This window comes from Rattus rattus, chromosome 2 (genome assembly GCF_011064425.1).
Source record: "Rattus rattus isolate New Zealand chromosome 2, Rrattus_CSIRO_v1, whole genome shotgun sequence".
Classification (NCBI taxonomy): Eukaryota; Metazoa; Chordata; class Mammalia; order Rodentia; family Muridae; genus Rattus; species Rattus rattus.
Genome location: NC_046155.1, coordinates 226,124,886 through 226,149,432, shown reverse-complemented (window position 1 = coordinate 226,149,432; position 24,547 = coordinate 226,124,886). Strand labels below are relative to the sequence as shown.

At 42.1% G+C, this 24,547-nt stretch overlaps 1 protein-coding gene across 2 annotated transcripts in view; it reads right to left on the bottom strand.

The window, feature by feature from the left end:
• Positions 1 to 19,269, bottom strand: part of Grm1 (glutamate metabotropic receptor 1) — a 369,265-nt gene extending 349,996 nt beyond the window's left edge. For both annotated transcript variants that reach the window (XM_032894983.1, XM_032894982.1), the window contains exons 1-2: positions 19,183 to 19,269; positions 16,808 to 17,825 (exon numbers count right to left, since the gene is read on the bottom strand). In XM_032894983.1, the coding sequence (XP_032750874.1) occupies positions 16,808 to 17,507 (700 nt within the window). In that variant the 5' untranslated portion in view covers positions 17,508 to 17,825; positions 19,183 to 19,269. The remainder of the gene's footprint in view (positions 1 to 16,807; positions 17,826 to 19,182) is intronic.
• Positions 19,270 to 24,547: the final 5,278 nt, after the last annotated feature.

Sequence of the window (24,547 nt, the reverse complement as noted above, 5' to 3'; positions counted from 1 at the left end):
CACCTGAAAAGCCTTTACTCAGCTGGATGTTGGGTTTCTTAAAACCATATAGATGGAACCCCCCTCCTTTTATCTCCCCAGTGTGTATGTTCTAGCCTCTCTCTGATGTCATATGCAATTAAGACACTCTTGCATACAATTGGTTGTACTGAGTGGCTTGATACTCATATGAGGGTCTCGTAACCCTGTCTACCATGATGTGGTGTAAACATTCAACAAGCCCAGATAAGATGGTCTTTTGCAATAAGGACCAACTGAATACTCCAAGATGGCAATTACTTGGCTTGGGTTATAGTCACTTACAACAAACCCACAAGTTTCTTCAAGGGGGGAAAACTGTTGGAACAGGGGCAGATAAAGCCTGTATACCATATGAAAAACCTCCACATGAGATTACTTTCCATGTAAAATCTCTTTTTTTCCTCACTGCTAATAGCCTCTGTGTTGGTTTGAGAGGGGCTGAACAAAAGAGAGTGTCACCCATGTAGAATATATCATACAATATAGAATATATATACATAATGCTCCTTATGTGTATTCAGTTTAATACAGGCCACCCATCATGCTTAATCACACTGGAAACACATAGAGCCATAGAATGTGGTGGTTCTTGCTTATAGTCGAATATCTAATTGAGGAGGGTTGCCATGAGTTCAAGACCAGCTTGGTTTGCACGGGAAGTTCTAGACTAGCTTGGTTACAGTGTGAAAGCCAGTCTCAAAAAAAAAAAAAAAAAATGAAGTTCTATCATAATTATAATTCTCAATTCACAGACACAAGAAACAAGTGTAGAAACACTAACTGGACTTTCTAATGTCCAAGAATTCAACTATGACAAAGTAGGATGAGAATCCAGGTCTGATTGGCTGCAGAAGCCTCTACTCACTTAATTTCCCGCATACCCAACCATACACTTTCTGTGTCTGCTTGACCTGAAACTACAAATGGAAAAACTAAAAACTAAAGAGCTACTCGCTCTGGAGATAAACTGAAGAGTGAAAGTGACTTGTAGATCCCTACCCAGAAGGGACAACAGTCAGGAATGCTCCACTGTGAAGCCACAATTCTGTGTCACATCTCACAGAATTATAGGTTCTCAGGTATTTGGCTTTATTTGGTTCAATCAGCCCAGTTCCTCCTTCAGCCAGTCGGGGATCTCATTGCCATATGCCTGCAGGAGCACAAAGAGCAAAAATGAGAGCTGGCCTGTGCATGCACTAGCAGACCATTTTCCACTGGAAAATCAGCTCTCAGTGTGTGCCTTCTGACAAATTGGTTAAGACCACTGACAAATCAAAACATGCCGAGAAATCACCAATACTAAAACACTATATATTTTCAGGGAGAGAATTAACAAGTTTTCTACTATCCTCACTGGTAAATATCCCTTATTCTAGACCTATAGCTATGCTTGCTTTTTTAATTATAGGATTTTTCTGGACACTGAAAAAATGACATCTTTTAAATCATCACTGCCCCCCCCCGTTACTATATTTGAAGTTTGTTTTTCTTTTCAAAATAAATCAAATACATTTGAAAACAAATCAATGTATAGATACCTCTCCCTCTGACCACACCTCCCTCTGTGGCTGTTGAGCCTGGAGTGAGCGGAGCGCAAGCGAGGAACAACCTTTTACTAGAAAATACGCATTCAAGAGCGTGAACAGAGCTGAAGAGGGAAGAGCTGCTGTGCGTTCCCCTTATCCCCTTTAAAACGATGGCGCGCTGGACTGTGTGGTCCTCCGGGCACCAAGAACAAGTCTGTTGGATGTGACACGGATCTGATTTATTTTTGCCGCTTGCAGGAGTACGGTCTTTAATAGTGATTATTTACATTTCCATACTCATTTAAGTACCATTCAAATTGCTGACAAAGGCTTTGCCGATTGTGTAGCCCCTATAGGAACCAGGAGGTCTGCTAACATAATTCCTGCTCTGAGGCGAAAGACGTGAGAAACCGATGGGCTAGTACGAATCCCAGAGTCCACTCCCTGGAAATGAGCAAGAGAAGGGCACCCTTACTGCTGAACGGGAGTGAATTTCATCTTCCTTCCCTTCTCTGTGCTACTGGGACCTTCAACAGTTCGGATGGAGCTTGCCCTCCTTTGGGTGATCATGAATCTAGTGTCCCTGGGTTACTATAGCAGAATGTTACATAGCGAGGAGGAAAAAACACACATATTCTCTACCATCTCACAATTCTGAAATCAAGATATCAATAGACTCTTTCCCAGGACAGTGAGGATCTCTTTCAGGGCTCTCCTCTCATCACTTGTCGGGAATTTTGGCATTCTCGTTTCTCAAGTTTCTTAATATGAATATCTGCCTTTTTCTTCATGAGTGTTCACTCTGTGTGTGCATGTATCTTTCTGGGTTCAAACCTTCCCCTTTCTGTAAAGATTTCTAGCTCATGGGATTGGACCCATGCTAACTACCTCACCATAACTCTATTATTTTTGCAGAGCTCCTTACTCTATATCAAAGTTTAGGTATTAGAACCCCAGCTCTTTCTTTGGAGGTAGGGCGGATATCTAAGTCATGAATGGATCAAAACAACAACCATAATTGGCATCCTTTAGGAAAGAGTAAGTTCTAATTCAGGCTTTTATCTTTCACTGAACCACACAAAAATGCAAGGGAGTTGGGGTTTTTTGTTTGTTTGTTTTGTTTTGTTTTGTTTTGTAAAAAGGCTCTTTAGTACCACACATGAGCCCAAATGGTGTTGTTCTGTCAGGAAAAACACATACCTTTTCCTAAAAGTAGAGCATACTTGGCTTTTCAATAGGTCTTTTGTAGAGGATAGGAAACCACAGATTTCAAAATCCTAGGCAGACCAAATGCCTATTAATTTTCACTAGAGTACCCTTTGATGATATATGTGACAAATATTAACCAAGCACTCTGGGGGACCTTGCACCATGTTAGACCTTACACAGACATGGAAGGAATCTAAACTAAGTTGCACGGCACAGGATGTTTTGTCTGCCCATGAAGACATGAGTTATAGTTCTTGTTTTATATTCCTTAAAATCTGATAACGCCAGGTCTCTTACGGTTGGTCCTGACAGTGTGCTCTGAGACTATGCACGCTACTAAAGGAGTGGCATAAAAGGTGGCCTTAGCCTGTCACCAAGGGTGGTATCACAGTTAGGTGTTGGGTGGAATTAAGTGTGTCATATGCCATCTTTCACATGAGAGAAAATTAATGTTTTCATTCAAGTGCCTTTTGTGAATAACAACCCACTCTTCTGGTTGAAGACTTGAGTCCTGGTAATATGAGGACTATTCTCTAATTCAATTAATATCAGACTGAATTCTGCCCATGTTCGATGCCACGGAAAAATACACTGCAAGAGGCAGAGAACACAGCCTCCCCACATGCACAAGTGCAGCAGAGCTCTCCGAGCGTGATGCCAGAGGGGACGGCAGCTTTGGGAGACAGGTGGCACGCCTCTCCGCCAAGGAGAAGGCGTTGCTCCTGGCAGTTTTTTAATCTGAGCCATGTGACCTAAGTAGTGGCATTTCACAGCTGAGAAGGCAGCTTGTGATATGCCTTTTGCTTCACGGAGAGGCGAGCCACATGTCCACAGAGGCTGCAGCTCAAGCTGCAAACCCTTGCAATGCAATTGCCCAGATCCATCTCATGATCAAATATGTATGCTACGCTAGAAGTATAAACGGATGGCACACTTAATGACATTTTGCTAGGCAAGCAAAGGAGGTACTTTCTTTGCAAAAGAGTCATTTTTCCAGCACAAGAGGGGCAAGCAAAAGACCAGTCTCCGTTTACCAGACTTTGGCAGAAATTTGCAAAATGTTGACTGCTTAAAGGCTGATGCAAATGGAGATTCTGAGCACTCTGACATCTGGGTCCACTTTTCAATCAGTTCTTCCACCGCTCCCTTCTAGTACCTCTTACCTCGAAAAATTAAAGAGGTGTATTTCCTGTGCACCTGCTAGCACTTTACTAAGCATGTAGTCACGTGATTTCACTCATGAGCAATCCCATTTCCATCTGCCTCCGCATCTGCAAGATTAGCTCTTATCTAGGACCCCATCCCAATGCCACTTATTCTAAGAGGCTTCTCATGGAGGAACTAGCCTCTAGCCTGCCTCTCCTGGGGCCTCTCCACATTGTCAGAGCTGTGGTAATGTAAGATTGCTTTTCCTCCTTTTCCCTTCCCTCCCTCCCCTCCCTCCCTCCTCTCCCCTCCTCCTCTCCCTCCTCTCCTCTCCCTCCTCCTCCTCTCTCTCTCCCTCTCCTCTCCCTCCCTCCCTCCCCTCCCCTCCCCTCCCTCCCCCCTCCCCCTCCTGTCTCTCTCCTCCTCTCCTCTCCTCTCTCTCCTAGACTAAAGGACAGCAAGAATGCTGGTGTGTCCATTAAACCTGGAGTACAGATAACATTTTGTGGTTGTACTAGAACAAAACACACGCATAACTTACTGTAGACAGCTACCTGCTACCAAACATTACTGAAATCTACAAAGCTGGATTTATTTCCCAGACCTGTTGCCTAGCACACCACCTGATGTTCGCAGAAAGTGTGCTGATTGAGTAAACTGGGGAACTGGGAAGGCTGATTGACATGAAACTGAGGCCTGCCCTTTAAGTCAACCTACAGAGACTAAGCTTGGAGGAAAATCAGAGAGTGGGCAGAACATATGAAGAGATGAAGGCAAAATGATCAAGAGAGGCTCCAGGGGGGTGTAGAGAGGGAAAGAAGGCTCCAACAAAAGACTTATGTCACATAGTAACTGTATGCAACCCTTTACAAGTCATCTAACCAAGCAGGAATCTAACAAACCAGGGATGTTAAAATGTATCTTCTTCAACACAAAGCCGGTTGTGGATTTGGTCTGATGTTACTTAAGTTAATTTGCCACACACCCCCACAATTACGGGGGAGTCTCCACATCTGCAGGTAACCAACACCGAGGGACCCTGTCCGCAGTTGGTTTTGATTGGTAAATAAAGTTGCTTGCAGCCAATGACTGGGCAGGGAGACAGGGGCAGGACTTTTAGGATCCCCCTGGCAAGGGACCAAAAAGGAGAGGGAAGGAGAGAGCTGCCATGCCTGAGAAGGCAGGACAGAGAGACACTCAACCAGTAAGAGCTGGGAAAGGGTGGCCCCAGGGGGCTCCCTGACAGTGTCTAGGGCAGCAAAGGTGGAATATAGATTTTAGTAAGCAGTAACTCAGGAATATCGGGGGGAAAGTGTTAGCCACGTGGAGGTTTGGGAGTGGCCTAGCCATTGAGTTGTTTAAGGCATATTAAAATATAAAGCTACATGTGTGTGTCTTTGATGCAGGGACCCAGAACGCTGGAGCAGATAGCAGGAAATGCTCTGCCAGCCACCACCAGAATGAATTGAGTAGCATTAATTAGCAACTGCAACAAAACCTATCTTTTTTTTTTTTTTTTTAATGCTAAACATTGGAAGTTGCTTATAACCTGAGAGGAAATGCACAGGTCAGCAAGCAATGATTAAAGAAAATGAGGGAGCTATAGTTACACAGAATTAGAATAAGATGCAACTCACAGTGCAAAGTTCCTGGTACTTCCCAGTCCTCATCTGGACCATGAAAGAAGGGTGTGGCCAACTATTCAGGGAGGAGACTGAAAGAAGCCTAGCTATGGGGACATATGTTGGTCTGGGCGATATGAAACCCGGTCCTCCCAGACTATACAGCCCTCACTGCTCCTGGGCACCAAGTCTAAGTGAGATACGAGGGTCCCCATACCAATCTTCACACAGAGGAAGAAAATACAGCATCCGATGGTTCTGACTGACAATAAACGTGGTAAATTTTCCACAATTACGAGAAAGGTTAGAGATGAATATTATATTAAGAGTCTACGGACAAAATATGAAAGTAATTAACATCTCTGTTTTATTCCACTTTTATGAAGAAAAATTAAAAGAAAAATTGACGTATGTAGAACTCAAAAGGAAAACAAGTGCTTCCAAAGTCTCTGGGTTGTGAGAACTGAGTTAGGAGTTGGGCGTTCTTTACACCATTAAGGAGGAGGAATCCCTGTGAAGCCATGGGAGTTCTGAAGTCATCAAAACCTTTATCAGAGTAGACAGTCAACTGGAAACAAAGCTCTCCTGACCTAACCCAGGTGAGCACATAGGCCACGTGTGCCGGGTGAAAGGCAGTGCTTTAAGAGCCCGTAACGCGCCAGTGCACGGAGGCCTTACCCTGCAGCGCTCACACCTGACCAGGAATGATATTCTACTTCACTGAAAAGTCGCCTCCTGAGAGGAGATGTTCATATTATCCAAAAACTGAATAACTACAAGGCCACATGCAACAGTTCTTTGCATTATTTTTTAAATCATTGAAGGGTTAAAAAAATGAATAGATGAAAATGTTAATAGGATTTCCGAAATAGGTACAATATTACAGATATTTCTCTCTTTAATTTAGAGACACAAAGCATCAGATATTACGGCATTTAACACACAGGTGACTCTGAATATGTGACCTAGAACACGTATATCGTCGTCAAGAGCTCATAACACAAAGGGCTATTTACAATGCGGCCCATGGATCCGTACGTGAGAGCCTGTAACAAAGTCAAACCCTTGGACACACCCCAGACCCACCATGTCAGAACCTGTGGCTTAAGAAGATTCCAGATGATCCATCGACACACTAAAGTTGTAGAGGATTCGGTGGGTACCTTGTTCTGCACCTACAGAGCCTAAAAATAGCCTGCTGAAAGGGAGTATATAAGCACTTCAGAAATTAACCACTCCCTTGATATTTTCTCTTTTTTAATAAGGAATTGCTTTCCAGTAAGCTTTTGCTTTAAAATCACAGAGCAAGGATCTCACGCACTGAACTTAAGGTGAGCATGCGCCAACAGAGAATTGCCGAGCACAGCATGGCCCTGGTGGGACTTGAGTGACATGGATTCTGTCCCCAGGACAGGGAACGGTGTGAGCCTCCACAAGCGTCGATGACTGCTGTGGACAGAAGGCTTGCTTGTGTAGTGATGAACACGTTTTCTGGACCCACGAGTAGTAGAGGACTCTTTCCTTTTGAGCAATGTCCACCCTGTTAATGTTAGTGAATCCGTGACAATTAGAAACAACACAGGTTGAGGGTGTGGCTATGTCTTAGCAAAATGTTAAACACTGGGACCTTGAGGACAGCCCTTAAGGCTATAGGAAAGAGCTCTAAATACATAAGTTCGAAAATAGATAATTTCTCAATTATGCAAAAGAAATAAGGATTCGGTATGAATTACATGAGGAGCTTCGCAAATCCAAAGGAATTAAAGCAGCTGTGCCCTGAGCCAACTTGTTAGAAAATTGCTAAGGAAAGAGGTGAAGGGAGTTAGGGTGTGGTGACCCCAGGAGATCCCACCCTGTCTAAGTGTTTCGTTCATGCTTACGAAGGCAGGTAGATTCCTGAGTTCAGCATCAGCCTGGGACAGAACAAGGTTAGGCCTAGGCATGTCGGAAATGGTAATTTCAGGGCAGGGTCCAACCCGCAAGCTTATCAGCTGTGCCTAACAAAGGCAGACAGATATCTAAATTCTTTAGCAGTGTTAAGAAAAAAAAAATGTATGCTTGCTGTCTCCTAAGAATCAAAGAACTGGGATCATGAGATGCTGATTTATAAGATAATTTAAAGGAAAATCTGTAGTAAATGACTGGATTGATAAGTAAAATAAAAGACTGGGCCTGTGTTCTGCAGGAGATGAGCTATCCAGATAATTTTTTAGGAAAGAAAGAGAGAACTTCTTGGAGAACGGACACATACACATAAGCAAGCAGGATGTGTGCAGAGAGATCTCTTAGAATAGCAAGCAAGCAGAATATAGACAGAGAAATCTCCAGAGAGAAAGCGGAACATAGGGAGAAGCGGACTAGAAAAGCTGGACCAGGCGGAACGCAGGTCGTCAGCTTGGATCCACGATTTGACTTTGAGTCGTTCCTTTTGCCACTCCCAGGCACCCCTTCTCTCAGACCTTCTCCAAGCCAAGGCTAGTCATTGGCAGAGAAGGAAAAAATGCAGTTTCCAATCTGGCATTTCTAGCCCACTACCCCAAAGAGTAATTCAGCTCTTATATACATTAATGCATGGTCCCCACCCTCTCTGCCTGTTGTGTTTTAATTTGATGGCCATCTATGACAAAACAAAGAGCTATTAAGTAGTTTTTGATGTGTCACATAACAGTAATATAATGATAATAATAATAATAATAATAATAATAATAATAATAATAATAATAATAATGAAATAAGACTATAGTAAATCCTGCAGCCTTTGGCTCAAGTGAGGATGATGCAGAAGACTGCATTGTGGGTACTGACTCTACTTACACACTCAACAAAGCCAAGTGGTAGTTCAAAGATGAGCATCATGCAGGTATAGTGTGTTTTGTAGCTTCTTTTGGTCGTGAAGTACCAGACGCCGTTTTCATACTCAACATGCTAAAGGTGGACAAAACATTTCTTTTTAAGGTAATTACCTTTTCCTTTTCATAACTTCATGTATGTGTACAATGCATTTTGATCCCTCTTGGCCCCCACCTAGTTTATCTTCCAACCCTGTCTTCCCCTCTTCCCAAGCCCCTCCTATTTAATCTCCATTCTTCCCAAGCCCTTCCATCTTTTGTTTTCTTTGTTTTGTGATAAAAGGGTTAGCTGGGGAACCACCACGACCACCCGTACCCCAGCATCAGATTCCTGTGTCCTTCTTCAGGCTTTAAGTAGGTACTGGGGACTGAACTCTGGTTTTCCTGCTTGCACAGAAGCCACTTTAAAGAGATAGACACCTCACAGCACAAGAGTGCTTGAGTGGTGATCACGGAACAGGATAGAACTACCCTTCTGCGAAATCATTAATCTGTCCTTTCCTAGCTTGGGTTCTCTGAGCATACCTACATTGTTTCCTTGGGCCCATTCTGGGACCTTCTCTGGTCAGATGTTAAGACCAGAGCCAGACCAAGGAAAAGGAAGTCATCCTTCGTGGGTATGAGAATGAAAGGAAACTGCTGTGAGACTCCTCCCACCAACTGACTCAGAGGCAGACACCCACAGCCAAACAAAGGACTGAGTTTAGGGGAAAGGAATACAGCCCCAAGGGAATAGGAACTCCACAGGAAGACCAACAGAATCAACTAACCTGGATCCTTGAGGCTCTCAGAAACTGAACCATCAACCAACATACATGGGCTGGACCCAGGCCTCTCCACACATATATAGCAGGTCTTGGTCTTGTAGCTTGGTCTTCATATGGGTCCTGAACAACCGGAGTGGGGGCTATCCCAAAAGCCGTTGCCTATCTGTAGGATGTGTTCTTCTAGCTGGGCTGTCTTGTCTAGCTTCAGTGGGAGAGGAAGAACCTAGTCACTCAAAGACTGAAAGTGCCACGGTTGGAAGGGAGGAGACAACCAGGGAAGCCCCACCCACTCAGAAGAGAAGGGGAGACTGGGAAGGATTGTGAGAGGGGGTGGCCAGGAGTGTGTGTGTGTGGGGGGGGACAGTGAGCAGGATATAAAGGGAATAATAAATTCAAGGAAGGAAGGAAGGAAGGAAGGAAGGAAGGAAGGAAGGAAGGAAGGAAGAAGGAAAGAAGGAAAGAAGGAGGGAGGGAGGGGAAGAGGGAGGAAGGGAGGAAGGAAACTGTTCAAAGACCTGTTATTTGTACGTTGAAGTTCAAAGTAGAGCACATTTTTTAATACCAAGGTGCCAGCCAGAATGTAGTCAGGGGAAAAGGGATGCAGGAGTTAGGGCAAAAGACATGGAGTTGATTTCAACTAACAACAAAGATAAAGACTGTATCAATGCCACTCAGCTGTGAAAAGGGGTTTGCAGGACATAGAGGCTTCTCTCAGAAGCTGATGAACTGCGGCTGCGTAGCTGGGTACAATGAAACTTGGAGCTGATGACAAGAACATCCCCCGCAAGCTGTGTACGAGGATGGATCACGTGAGCTTTAAATAATCATGGCTTTAATCTAAGTTACCACAGCTTCGCTACCAATGAATGCCGCGGTCTTGGGAGTATCATTTATACTAATGCGCAGCCCTAGTTTATTCATCAGAAATGCAAAAAAAAATGTTTACCAAACTCTGTACTTTTTAACCATGAATTTCATTTCATCTTCAGATTCTGGGTTTGGGGGTCAAGCATCCAGATACCGTTAACTGGTTTCTTGTGAGCCGAAAAAAATGCCATGTCTCTGGTAGAAGTTTAATAAAGGTAACTGAATGTCAGATATGTATTTCAGCTCCTTGTTTTACAAAATACTATGGTACCTACAACATTAAACATCATTCTTAGTTTACAAATAAAGATGGGATGTATACAGTGTTTCTCATAGTCCTTTGGGCATCTGTTTCAGAAAGTGATCAAATATGATTTTTTTAAAAAAATCCAAGGACCTATAAGATCTTACTTATTTCTATTTCTATTAGTTTAAGACTCTTTATGACAATAATAGCAGTGATGATGACAACAGTTATTTTTAGTTATTTTAAGTTATGTTCTTAACACCTAGAAAAGTATATGATGTCATAGTTGGCTCGTGTGTTCATTAGTAAATTTCTTGAGAAAGGAAATAGGCCAGATATGGTGCCCATTCTCCTAACACTTGTAAGTTTGAAGTAACAGGATTAAAATTTGACTCAGCCTGGCTACATAGTGAATTCTGGACACTATGGGACTCTGACATTAAAAGAAAAAAGAACTGTTATTTGGTAACCAAAGAATTTATGTTCCTCAAAATTCTTTTGTTTTTCCAGTTAAGGCTTTTATTTGAATTGCTTAAGGGTTTGTTATAAAATTAGCCATGTTTCCCTAAACCAGTAACATATTGACTACAAAGTTAATAAAAGAGAAAATCCTAAAATCAATCCATGAGCAATTCTTAGCACCAAGTTCCACCTTGAATCAATACATTCTTTGTATAAAAAACATTACTATTGTATTTGGTATAACAGTACCACCAGGTTAAGAAAGCAAATATTCCTATAAGAATAAAAATTATATTTCACATAAGTTAAAGTTTAAGGTGTGGGCATTGATGAAGAATTGTTAAGAGTATATGAAATAAGTAAATATTTCTACATAAATTTAAAATCTGCTCATAATTCTCAAAGGGGCGAGACAGAGATAATTTTGACAAGGCTTTATATCCTGCCTTCTCTCTGTTTTTTGGTTTGTTTTTTTTTTCTGTTACAGTTTCTATGGAAATTGACAACCATGGTGAGATGTTGCTTCCAATGTAAAAGTCAGAATAGTGTGAACTATGAATTTGACCCCCTTTTGTTGTAGATACTCAGCAAACTACTGTGTTCTGATTCCTCCCACATCAATTAACACTCAAGACAGTTCCCCACAGGCATGCACACAGGTCAATCTAATCTAGGCAATTCTTCAGTGGAGGCTTTCCTCTCAGAGGATTCTAGGCTGTGTTGAGTTGACAATTAAAGCTAGCGCTTAGAAAATGGGCTTGATAAATATAGCCAATATAAAACAAAGATAAACACTCAAAGGTATCAGCCCAGGACACTTTGAAGTAAAAATGTGTTTATAAACTATATCCAGACACATACACACACACACACACACACACACACACAACCCTGATATTTATGATTATTTTGTGTATTCAAATAAAATGTCTACATCTCTTTCTCTAATAGAAATTTGAAAATTATGTGGCCTGCTTTGCAAAAATCACCTTGTAAAACATAGAAATCAAAAGGTTAGTGTTTGAAGAAACTAATGCCCAAGCACAAAACATATAGGTGAATGAACTACAATAAAAACAAGGTTCTACATGGATACAAATACCTTTAGTAAGCCACAAATTAAGTGCCTCCCTGTCTTCTCAAATCTTTCTCTTGCTAATGACAGGTTCCAAGTCAGTTCTCTTTGAAGCAGGTTGAATTTGGCTTGGGCATGCTTTCCTTGAAACCCAAACTGAATCAGTGCAAGATCCTTCATTACTTGTCTTTCATGTTCATGAAGACTCAAGGGATCCAAGAACAATCATTTCTGTCTTAGTTCTTGGCCCAGATTCTCCACTCCAAGCAATTACACCTGCTTATTTTCCTGGTCATAGACTTTCAATGCTGTCTGTACCTTTTACAAATGTTACATTTCCAAATAATATCTGAACCAAAATGCCCTTGACTCCAGCTAATAGTTATACCAAAATATTTTCTTCCAGTGTTTCCTAAACATTTACAAATGTGTGTTTACAAATGTCTGAACTGCAATAATTAGTATTTGTCTGTTGATTATTTCACAAGTTGCCAACTCCACCCTCTTTGGACTATAAACTACCTGGTAACTAAGACCTCTCTCAAAATCCTTACAGTTTGTATGCAGCGAATCTTTGCGTGTAGTTGACTATCTGTTGCAATGGCTCTTGGCTTAGACTACACGGTTATTTCTGTACCTATCAGGTGGTATCGCTTGGAATGAAAGGACATACTCTCAAGACAGTGCACACCAGCCTCAGTAAATGCTGGCAGTATCCAGGAAGTGGTTCACTGGCTCAGGGTTGAGTGTTTGTTATTACCACCTGACAACAAAGAGCTGGGATGCCTGGGTGAATTAACGTTCTAGAGCGTACTTCTAGGTTACGAAGACAGACGTAAGAAAAATAACTTTACATTTAAATGGAAAGCATCACCTTTCTACTCTTGAATATAATACTAGTAATAGTAACAAAAGTTAACAGATGCTCAGGGATGGAAGGCAGTAGGATACGGCTATGGTTAACCACACGGGATTTAAAGAAACTTCGAGATAAGTCATTTGTGTCATAAGCCTGCTTGAAATCAGCAATGAGTATGAAAAACAACAACAAAAAGAAGAACAGTTGAGCAAATGAATTGTTGAGGAGAGAATTCTCTCCTGATAAATTTCACCTAAAAGGGGAATATGAGTTGTCTCAAATGACTCTTAGCCATAGAGGGAAAAATGCTAGAAACTCCAGGGCATCAGTTTCAGGTAGAGCAGGAGTCTTGTGCAGTTCTATTTCTGAAATTAACTCCTAAGCTGTATCATTGAAATACTTTCCACAATTAAACAGTCTAGAGCTTGAATAAGGGAAGTGTAATGGCAGGTTTAGCATCTTTAACTCGTTGGTCTAAATAATAATCTTTTAAGACACCCCTACTCCTTGCTATATGATAAAATAGAACAAGCCATTGGAAGAACTTCCTAAGAAATAGATGGCAATCAAGACACTAAAAGAAACTATGACAGTAGATACACTCACGTAGAAGGTAGCATTCGTAAATTTGTGGGGGAAACATGCTTAATTTATATATCTATGACTTAGAAGGATTTTCCTCTCTCTGATACCATGAGATTTTAAAGGGCTCCTAAAATGTTCCTAAAAAAGAAAAAAAAAGTCGGATATAAAAAAGATGCCCCCCCAAAAGGCCAATTGCATATAAAATGTAAGTATATGTCAGAAGAAACGGGACACCTCAGTGACACCCAACTCAATAAGAAGGCGCCCCAAGGTAGACATTTGCAGAATGGGACATGGACATTAAAGTCACTGCTTCCCTGCCTACCTGAGACAAAACTTCTTAAACCAACATCTCAAAGCAAATCTCGTCCCAAAGAAAACCTTCAGAAGCTATAAACTCAACGAACTTTCTCAAGGCTTTGCACTTAATTCACCTGAAATTGTTACTTCTAAAAGCTGGTTTGTACAGCCTCTTGAAATGATTGATTTGACTTCTGCCCAGCAATCTTCGTTCCATCAGAAGAATGGAATAAAATGTCCTTGGCTGAGATAGTCTTCTTAGAAGTGGCTATTTTAGTACTCTCCTTATCGAATATTTAAAGACACACATTGCAAGTGAGCATCCACAGTGGATCTGAGTTTTATTGGTATATAAACTGATCTGATGCTCCAATACCCCGCTTTCCCTACAGCCTCCCCAGTGTTTAGGGAAAAAAAAATCAACAACTGTTTCTGGGGCTTCCACTAAAGGAACTGTGTGTGCACTGTGTCCCTCACGTCAGTTAAACTAACAGTTGTCATTGAGAAAAGCTCAGTACAAATAATGGGAGCTTGAATGCCAAGTAGAATGGAACTACTAAATTCCAATGGTGAAAAACAAAACAGAAAATACCTCAGAGCTTATTTCAATTTGAAATGAAGTGATAATTTAATATAAAACAACTTGGACAACGAACAGACGGCCCATTCTATGATTCTTTTAAGGCTATCAAAGTTAATTATAAAAATTAAAGTATGCTAGTGTAGCTGTTTCTGATGTGAACTGTGCTAGGTTCGTTCCTGATAAAAGAAACAGTGGTAAATTGACTAGTGAGTGGCTGGCTTGGAAAGGAGAGGTAAAGGTTGCTGAAGGCCCCAGGATTTCTAAGCTCCAAATTGATATATTAGGACCAGCAATCTCCCTTACTGAACAGTGCCCAGATGGCAGAGACAGCCCTGGTATGTGGTCTTCACGGCTTCTTAACAGAAAACTGTTGTCAGTCTGAAGGCAGGAAAATTACTATGTGAACCAAGGAAGTTCCAGCCACAGTCCCTGAGAAGCAGGGGGTAAAGCTCTCACACAAAGGAGCTCAAACAAAATTTCCTTGGAGGTCAAAGAAAATAAAAGCAATTTGGTTTTCACAGGTATTACGTGTTGTAAAAGGAGAAACCAAATCCCATTTAAAAGAAGACAGATAGTGTATGGAAGTGACAAAGTGAGGGACCTCATCTTGATAATAAATGCCTGAGTTAGCTCTGATGGGGCTGTGTGAGATCAACACATACCCTGGAGTTAATTATGGTATGGAGATGCAGTCCTTACCCTACAACTTCAATCAGGAGGCAGAAAGGAAAAAAAGTAACCCAAGCTACTATGCAGGTGACATCAAGGTATGTACTTCCGCAACAAAGCTGGCAAATCCAAGTCCAGTTCATTTCCGAAACACGATCCTCTTGTCAGAAGACAGTCATGATTAGCAGTTAATCTTGCAAAGTAATGCTTTTGGAAACCAGATTTAAGAGAGAGAGAGTCTCCTGTTGGTTTCTTCCCCCAAGTAAAACACAATGTAATGCAAAAGATAACGCTGTTTATAAAAAATGATTGATTATCAGTCCCTCCTGAAGAAAGAACTCTTATTTCTGACATGAGTAACTAATTACTAAGGTCAAGAGTGGTAGAAACACTAAATAGTCAAATGAATCACATTCAGTCTGGCTTTTGCTATTCCTTATTGGTCAATCTCCTCAGTGCTGATAGTTCCCACATTTTAACTTGTACTTTCAAAGGGCTCTATCTAGGTGTTAGGAGATGCTATAATAATCAAACACAGTAAATAAGCATTAAGCCTTAAAATGTAAAGTATTAACTGCTGGACTTAAATTTTGGTTTAAAGAGTTTGTGTTCAAAAGAGATATGAAAGGGCGTCAGGAAAATACAAGACTCAGGAGCAAGAATCAGGAAACAGAGGTCTGTGGTTTTTAGCAGCAAAGTCTGAAGCCATGTGCAAATCTACATGACTTTAGTTTGTTCTGAATACTCTGTTCTCTTTATCAATCAAAGCATCCATTGCGTCAAGTCCAGGACCACTTTAGTAACTGAGCAGTGAGCATTTTTCAATGAAACTCTATCTATATCCTTTCTTTACTCTTTTGATTTTATGAAATATGAATGCAACACTTTTCAATATTTTGCTCACATCAAATAAATATCTGTGAATTGTTGTCTTAGAAGTTAATTTACAACCAGGTACTCAGTTTTCTTATAAAGCCTCTAGAGAAGTTAGAATCAATGAACTCAAAAACTCCGAATAAGCTTCAGTGAACATAGGAAGGAATCTTTAATGTAAAAAGCCTCCAAGAATTCACATCTATAATATTCTGGGGGGCAGGGGAGGAATCAAAGATTTAACCTCAGGTCAGACTACTTCATTTTCAAAAAGCCATTCTAAATCTGATACCTACTGTCCTCTTGTCAGAGATTTCTAGTTGGCCTCTCCTTAAATTCTGAAGGGCAGGGTCATGATATTGAAGACCCTAAACCCAAGCTCAACTCCAAGAAGTTCTCAGCAGCATTTCGTGTACAAACAAGGTAATTGGAAGGGAAGAGTGTATGATTTGGGCACACAAGGGAAGGTAAATAAAAAAAAAAGGTTTAAAATATTTTTTCATATGTAAGGTATTCAAGGATTTAAAATAGGCCTTTGTGATATCCTGCTGAGGATGAGTGGTTGCCCGTTCCCAGGGAAGTTGTGTGTGTATGACTGGGAGCACCAGAGGACAATAGAGCACATCTTCAGCTAAGACAAAAATAAAGCTCTCCTTTCAAATCCACAGCAAAAGACTGGAGGGGTGTGTGTGTGTGTGTGTGTGTGTGTGTGTGTGTGTGTGTGTGTGTATCATTTGCTCACTCAGATTAGCCCATTAAGCTTGGGAAAGCATTGATCACTCATTGAAGGGAAATACAGTACCCATATCTTAGACCAATAACTCTACCAAATATAACAAATAGATATCAGGGCACACCACCTTAAGATGTGTAAGCCAAATCTTCAGGTGGGCACCTCTGCATGCAGTTTCCATATCTTTTCTTTTCCTCCTACCCCAGAAGCACTCTGGAATATGGTTTTAATGCACTGTAATTACCCGGGGAAGGAAGATAAAAAGCAATGCCTAGGTGGGCGTGCGCTGAGGAGGCTAAAGTCAACTTCCCGCTGTGCTAGAAATAAACAGAGACTACATTCACTACATTCCTGGACACAAACCATACAATTCCTTGGCTCTTGGTAGTTTTCTTCCCCAGATATAGTGCCTACCTTCTGTGTGGACTGCAGAGACATAGGTCCAGTTGTAACGCTTGACTATGTCGAGCATCGCCCTTGCCTGCAAAGTGTCAGAAGGGACCACCCTCAGGAAGTATTTGTACAAAGTTTTGTCACTCAGGTCTATGCTTGTGGCAGAATAGGCGATCTGTGGGATGTCGAACAGCTGGAGAAGATTCTGGACTTGAATGGCCACAGAGCTGGAGCCAGGGCCGATCACTCCAGCAATAGGCTTCTTAGTCCTGCCAGGGGGCAGGGTCTGGCCATCAGGCAGGCATCGGTTCAGCCCATCCTTCTCATCTCGGATGGAAATCAGGGAGTCTCTGATGAATTCGATGCTCTGTTCGAGAGCCACTGAAGAGTGCCAGCAGGAGTCCCGGATCTCACTGCCCAGAGTGATGTTGGGCAGGAGCACCGGGTCCGCGTTAATCTTATCCAACGTGTGGAACATGGCCTCCACCCTCTGGATACCATACTGTTCCCTGATCTCCCCACACTTCCTCTCGGGTACCTTCTCGGCTGGAGGCTGGTGATGGACTGAGAAGAGGGCTCCGATGATGACATCGCCGTCCATTCTCGCCACGGAGCGCTGGGACGAGGCACCTGACAGCAATACTTTTCTGTCAGGCATCCTGGGCAAAATGGACATCTCCAAAAAGATCATTGGGAAGAAAATCAAGAGGAGCCGGACCATTGTGGCGAAGACGCGGTCCACCGCGGGCCAGCCACGTTCCCACGCCGGTCCCGCCTGCAGGTTCCCAGCGGGAACCACACAGATGCTCACCGCTGCCTTTTGCCGTTTCGTGCCTTCGGCCAACACAGCTGGCTCAACGCTTTCTCTGCCTCCACTACCGCCCCTCTCCCCTCCGCTTCCTCCTGCTGGTCCTCCACGACCGCTCCCACACCCTGGGGGCGTTCTTCCAGAAAATCAAGTCGCGGTTTTTCACTGGTGCCCGAAGGTGTGTGGATCAGGTGTGCAGTGCGCGGCGCGTTAGTGGCGGTGAGCTGGACGCTGATGATGGAAAAAGAGGGAAGTCAATGCCGGGCTACCGGAGGAATTGTATTTAAACTCCTGGGTCCATGATTCTAAATATTGTCCGGTCCGCTTCACCTCAACACATCCTCAAAAAATCAGCTAGAGGCAGCACTGGTCAATGACGAAAGTGTGCCCTGCTTGCTTGCTACTCGGGTCCTGAGAGGTGCAGAGCCCTGCTGACCCGCCCCCTCCTCCAGCCTCAGGTCCTCTTGACTCCTCCAAACCCACCAAGCTTTCTCAGGTGATGGGGGCGGCAAGGGAAGGGAAAGGAAAAGGGGGGAGGAGCTAAGTTCAACCTCAGAGAACTTTCCTGAATTTGAAAAGATCAACTTTTTTCCCAGAAGAAAATTTAGGAACTCTGGGAGGGAGGTAGAAGCGTTTTCTTTTAAAAGCAACACAAACAATGGAAACACCTTTTACTTTAACACTTAAGGGTTGAAGAGACCCTGACACACAATTTTAGTAGTAAATGTAAATGCGACAGCTTGTGAAAAAGCCATATTAGTTACTAAGGCAACGGCTGGTAGTCTCCCTGTGTTGGGGTTTGCTGTGTTGCTCCCCCTAAGAAATGAGGCTTACTGTAGACGTTCAAGGAGGAGTGCAGAAGGTACTTTTCGAGATGGGGTTGGTGAAGAGGTATCCTGCATCTGCCTATGTATTCGGAACCCTTCGGGCTTTGCATCACTGTAAGAAATGTAAGGTAGCTAGGCATGGGGGTCGCCTTTGGCACAACCGGCTGAGACACTCCACGGTCAGAACCCTGGACAGCGCTCAGAGCTAGGAGGACACCTTTCCTTGCAGCGCCTGGAAATTCTTGACCTCCCCTTACACACACACACACACACACACACACACACACACACACACACACACACACACACACACACACACACAAACCCTTTCTGTCGCTTCTTTAGCATCTCTCCACCCTCATTATCTTCGCCTGGTTGTTCTGCAGCTTTATACTCCAATCCAAGCGCTTTGGGGGTAAAGGCACCTGCGGGGCTGAAGTTGGCTCCCTCTCCCGTCCCTCCCCGATCATTTTCTCAAGGTGAGAGTCAAGATGAAAAAGGGGGCAGCGGGAGCAGGCGGAGAATGAAAGCGCAGGAGGCAAGGCACAAAAGGGGGTGGGGGTGGGATCAAGCCAGACGCCCAGCGCTCCTCACTGCTTCTCAGACATGCAGAACTCAAAAAGATAAATAAATGAAGATCCTCCTAGATCCAGGAGAAAATCAGATAGATTAAAACAGTACCTTCATTTGAGGGATGGCTTTCACCTCAGGAAGATACCTGCTCACCTGAGCCAGTTTGGAGTATGTACTCCAAGACCTACCTGAGTCCGGGTAGACACAGCTATTGGTCTCAGGTCAGAGGACTGCAGCCGTTCTCGGTTCGCAGACACCTCAGCTCTAATCCAGACGGTGCAAGGATGCGATCTGGGCTGTACACTAGTGCCCTCTTTCTTCAGCACTATTATACCGCAAGGGGAAAAAAACAGAGGGAGGGAGGCGAAGAAAAAAAAAAGCAGGTCACCCAAGGTTTGTCTAATATCTAATGTATAAAAAAAACCAGTCATTTGATAGAGGAGGAGGAGAAGCTAGAGAATGCAGGAGCTGACATTTCTGAACTACTGTACTATCTGTCTGAGAGGACGTAAAGAGGCTACCAGGCATGCAGATAATCCGTAGTGTCTTGCCACAGGAGTGAGGGGCTCCTAGGCTGGTTTGGGAATTGTTATTCTTTGCATTTATCTTAGAGACTCAGATTTTTTTTCTCCCTGAAAATAAGGACCGCAACAAGACAAACAATGTGTGTATACGTCTACCTAGGAACAAGGCTCTGTTGTCAGGTTGAAAAGAGGATGGGAAGAGATTTCATTAGGGGGGTTGTGGGGGGAGACAAGGGGAAGAAGGAACATACACATCCTAAAACAAGATTAGCCAAATGTAGAGCGGCAAGCAGTGTCCACCTTTTCCAGGTCAAGACGTATCTAAATTGAGAACAAGAGGTCACATGAAAACACTGGAGTGAAAAACACTTATCCAAATCCCTCCCAGACTGCCAGCACCTTCCCGACAGGTCTTACTGCCTGAAAACTGGAAGTTAAATCACTTTCTTCTAGGGGGCAGGGTGCCTTTTTTCACAGGACGGAAACAAATGACATGGAGTTTTTCCACTCTTAGCGATTGCTCCTTGGAGCAGAAACCAGCCTATGTGCGGGCCCTTGCTCATCCTCATTAACCTCATCTCGATATTAGGGAAGCTGCTGTCACGTCAGGACCAAGGGGTGGGGCTAAGGGGTGGGTCAAGGGGTGGGACCACATCGGACCACGCATATCTTCAACTGTGTGCTCTGTCAGAATTTGGAAAGAGAAATGCCTCCAGTCAAGAAAAGATGATCTTCTTGTTCTGTTTTTTTGTTTGTTTGTTTTTGTTTCTGTTTTATATTTCCCTCAAGTGTCAGACATTCTGAACTCTATTCTTAGGCAGTCTAAAAAAGATTTCCCTGCCCCCTTTCCCAAGAAGAATGGACTGAAGCAGGGGTGTACTCTACAGATTAAAAGGTCTCTGTTCTCAGTTCTAGAAAAACAAACAAACAAAACCAACCAACCAAAACATACAAACAAACAAACAAAAACAACAAAACAACAAAAAACAAAGACCATGCATTTACTCCAAGGAATGAAGAACAGGTAAGTGTGGGTCTTCACAGATAGGACAAATTCACTCTCTGAATTTTCAGAAGACGAAGCTAAAGGTATTTGTTGTATCTCATTTCCTCTAACAACCATTTGAGCTTAAATTTTAAATCATGTCATTCTGGCTTCATAATCTTTAAGCAAAAAGTTTCGGAGCCTTTTGTCAGTTATAATATCCTACATATAAATTAGTATCTGTATGTACTGGCTAGTTTTATGTCAATCTGATACAGGCTGGAGTCATCAGAGAGGCCTTAATCGAGAAAATCCCTTCATAAGATTAGGCTGTAAACAAGTCTGTAGGGTATTTTCTTAGAAGGCGATTGATGTGGGAGGACCCAGGCCATTGTGGGCGGTACCATCCCTGACCCGATAGTCCTGGGCTCTGTAAGAAAGCAGGCTCAGAGATCCCAAGGAGCAAGCCAGTAAGAAAGTGTTCTTACCTGGCCTTTGTATTCGCTGCTGCCCACAGGTTCCTGCCCTGTGCGAGTTCCTGTCCTGACTTCCTTTGATGGTGAACTGTGGAATGACACATAAGCTGAATAAATCCTTTCCTCACCAAGTTGCTTTGGCCACGGTGTTCTATGGAGCAAAAGTAACCAACAAAGAGAGCAGCATCCCTGAAGTCCTCAATTACCTCCATTATGTGGTTACTGAAGCTCAAGGTCTTTGATATAATATATTGTTATCGTTTAGAAGACTATCTACCACTGAAGAAATAATTAAAAGTTGAGATTTAATGGTGTTTTAATATTTATTTTATATCCTTAGTCAAAACTGTCCATTCAAGGAAGGAAGGAAGATAAACTTGGGAATCATCTTCATTCATATCACACACATGCACACACATATACTATTATATATAATACACATATATGCATTGTAATGTGTGTGTGTGTGTATACATACATACATATTATATACTGTGGGGATTAGAGGTTAATTTCAAATATAGCTTCTTGAAATTAGCAATTAAGCTTTCTTTTCATTACCTTTTATAGTAATAGGTTTTCAAAAACAAGATACTAATAAGATTAGTATTGCTAATCTGCTAACGAATCACAGATTAAATATAATATACTACTTTGTCCAATTGCTAAAGGTACGTGAATTGAAAAGCAGTGAGTATTAATATTTATTCAGTGCTGATGGGACAGTATATTGCACTTAACACATGATTTGTTAGTGGTACACACACACACAAAAAAAATGCCATCAGTATTTTGCTTTGGAACTCTATTTAATGTAAGATGCAGTAGGGACCAAACAAAATGAGTGTCTGATATGAAAACCTTTGCCTTGTCTTATTGGATCTTATGTCATGTTTGGCTGTCATTTCCTCCTTTCTGAAGGAAAGCAAAGGAGTGGGTCTGGAGGAGAACAGAGCTGGGGAGGGGCTAGGAGAAGTAAAGAGGGGGAAACTCTGGTTAGGGTATATTCTATAAGAGAAGAAGAATCAATTTCCAATAAAAAATAGTACTAAGAGAGTCTCTGATAAGTAGCCTAAGATAGATGGCAGGACTCCACACAGTTGCGCATGCCTGCAATTCCAGGGCTAGAAGGCTAAGAGCGGGAAAAGAGTTGCCATGAGTTTGAGGCCATCTTGGGCTACATACTGACTTCTAGACCTGCCTGGGGCACATGCAGAGTGACACCTGTGTATTAGTTACCGTTCTGTCGCTTTGATAAAGCACCTTGACCAAAGCAAGTTATCGAAGGAAGAGCTTATTTGGCTCATGGTTCCGAGGGAGAGAGTCCATCATAGAGGAGAGGCGCATCAGCAGGTAGCAGACATGGAAGCAGGAACAGGAATCTAAGAGACCTCGCTTTTGTTTGTTTTTGTTTTTGTTTTACGTTTTAATTGCAAGAGCAAAGCAGAATGAGCAACCCAGAAGTAAATTGAAACTATGTAATCTCAAAACCCTCCCCCCAGTGACATACTTCCTGTAGAAAGGCCACACCCCCGGAAACTCTCTGTGGCAGTCTAAATAAGAGTGGCCCCCATAGGCTCATGTATCTGAATGCTTAGTCATCAAAGAGTGACAGTATTAAGGAGGATTAGAGAGATTAGGAGCAATGACCTTGTTTTCTGTCTGTCTGTCTGTCTGTCTGTCTATCTATCATCTATCTGTCTCTTTTTTCTCTGCTTGTGGGCCAGGATGTAGCTAGCTCTCAGCTTCTGTTCCAGTACCATGTTGCTGTCATGCTCCCTGCCATGATGTTAATGGACCGACCCTCTGAAACTATAAGCAAACCCTCAATGAAATGCTTTCTTTTATGAGTTGCTGTGGTCATGGTATCTCTTCGCAGCAACTCAACCAGTGCCACCAAATGGAGAGCAAGCATTTGAGTACCTGAGCTTGTGTTAGATACTTGTCATTCAAACCACCACACCCTATCTCAATATATAAATAAATAAATAAATAAAACCAGTCCATTGCTGCTGTAAAAATGAATACAACATAATATTCATCATGTGAATATATGGTAACAAAGCAAATACTGTCCTTGTTTCCCTATTACGACATGCATAATTATCATTGAATTCTGCCATAAAAGATATTGTGGAGGAATAAACCTAGATTATAGTAAAGACGTTAAAATTTCCCCATAAAATCAGTTGAAAATCCAAATCCTTGAAACAAGAAATGTAACAAGAAGAAAAGGCAACAAACACATTAAGTGTGCATTGGAAATTACAGTGGACTCTAGTGGGCATTTTGAAAATTAAGTTTACACAGTCATTGGGATATGGAAGTGAGGTATACACAAGAGATAATAAACTCATTACTAAAGAGATAGCACTGACTGAAAATAGAAATGGGATCAAAGAAGGTCTTTGAAGAGAATTCATTTGTGGAAAATTGATATGTAATGTATTACTAAGGGAATAGAATAAACGTTCAAGGTAGATCAATGTCATATATAGTGACTATCATTCTTTTCATAAACTACCTGACTTTGTGGACAATTGGCTCAAATCAACATTTCTTACATTCCAACATTTGATTCATGAGCATAGCAGGATTTTCCAGGCCCCAGTGAAAATGTTCAGTTTATTTATTTGGTTTGGTTACCTGCTCCAGTTAAACTGAGGGATAAATTGTCTTATCAAGACTAGGCTTTATGTTCTGAACGATACAGAGACACACTTGCAAGATAAAATGTCTTCTTTCAAAAAGTAAAAACATTTTCATGAAATGTTATCGGGAGGCTGGAGTGATGTCTCGGTGGATAAGAATATTTTCAGACACTGCGGAAGACCTGGGTTCGATTCCTAGCAACTGTATGGCAACTTCACAACCATTTGCAACTCCAGTTCTAGGTGATCCAGTGAGCTCTGTGGCCTTTACAGGCAACAGAAACATGCATGGTACGTAGACATTCATGCAGGCAAGCATACTCAGAAAATAGGAATAAATAGGTTTTGAAAAAAGTAAACTTGGCTGATTAATGAAATAAGTTAACTGGTTTAAGGGTTAAGATGCTGTATATTCTACTGTTTTATTGCCATGATTAATTAGGTAAGGACAACACATAGAAATTAGACAGAAAGCATCAGCCACCATATGCAGCTAGAAAACAGCAAGGCACTCTCTGCTCTTGCAGATGGACTGGGAGGCATGTTTTTGGATACATGTTGTTCTTCTCAACACTCCAAACACTGCTATTTGAGGGTCTGAAATATGGTTCAGAAAAATGAGGCAACCACAATTATTTGGGAAGCACAGTAATGTCTGTTCTTACTTTATGCTGTATTTTCTGTGATGTTGCCAAGTCCCCCTCATGGTATGTACTCATTCAGTCATTGAACGAATGAATAAATGTATCACTCTTAAACAATAAAATAATTATGTTCTACTAGTGACTCTCTCTAAGGTTTGAGTTGGGCTACCAGGTCCCTTGTTTATTTTTCACTCAGCACAGGGAGAGTGATTTTATTTTATTTTGTTTGCTTCTCTCTCAACTGTAAACAGATAGTCCAATTAGCATTTAAAC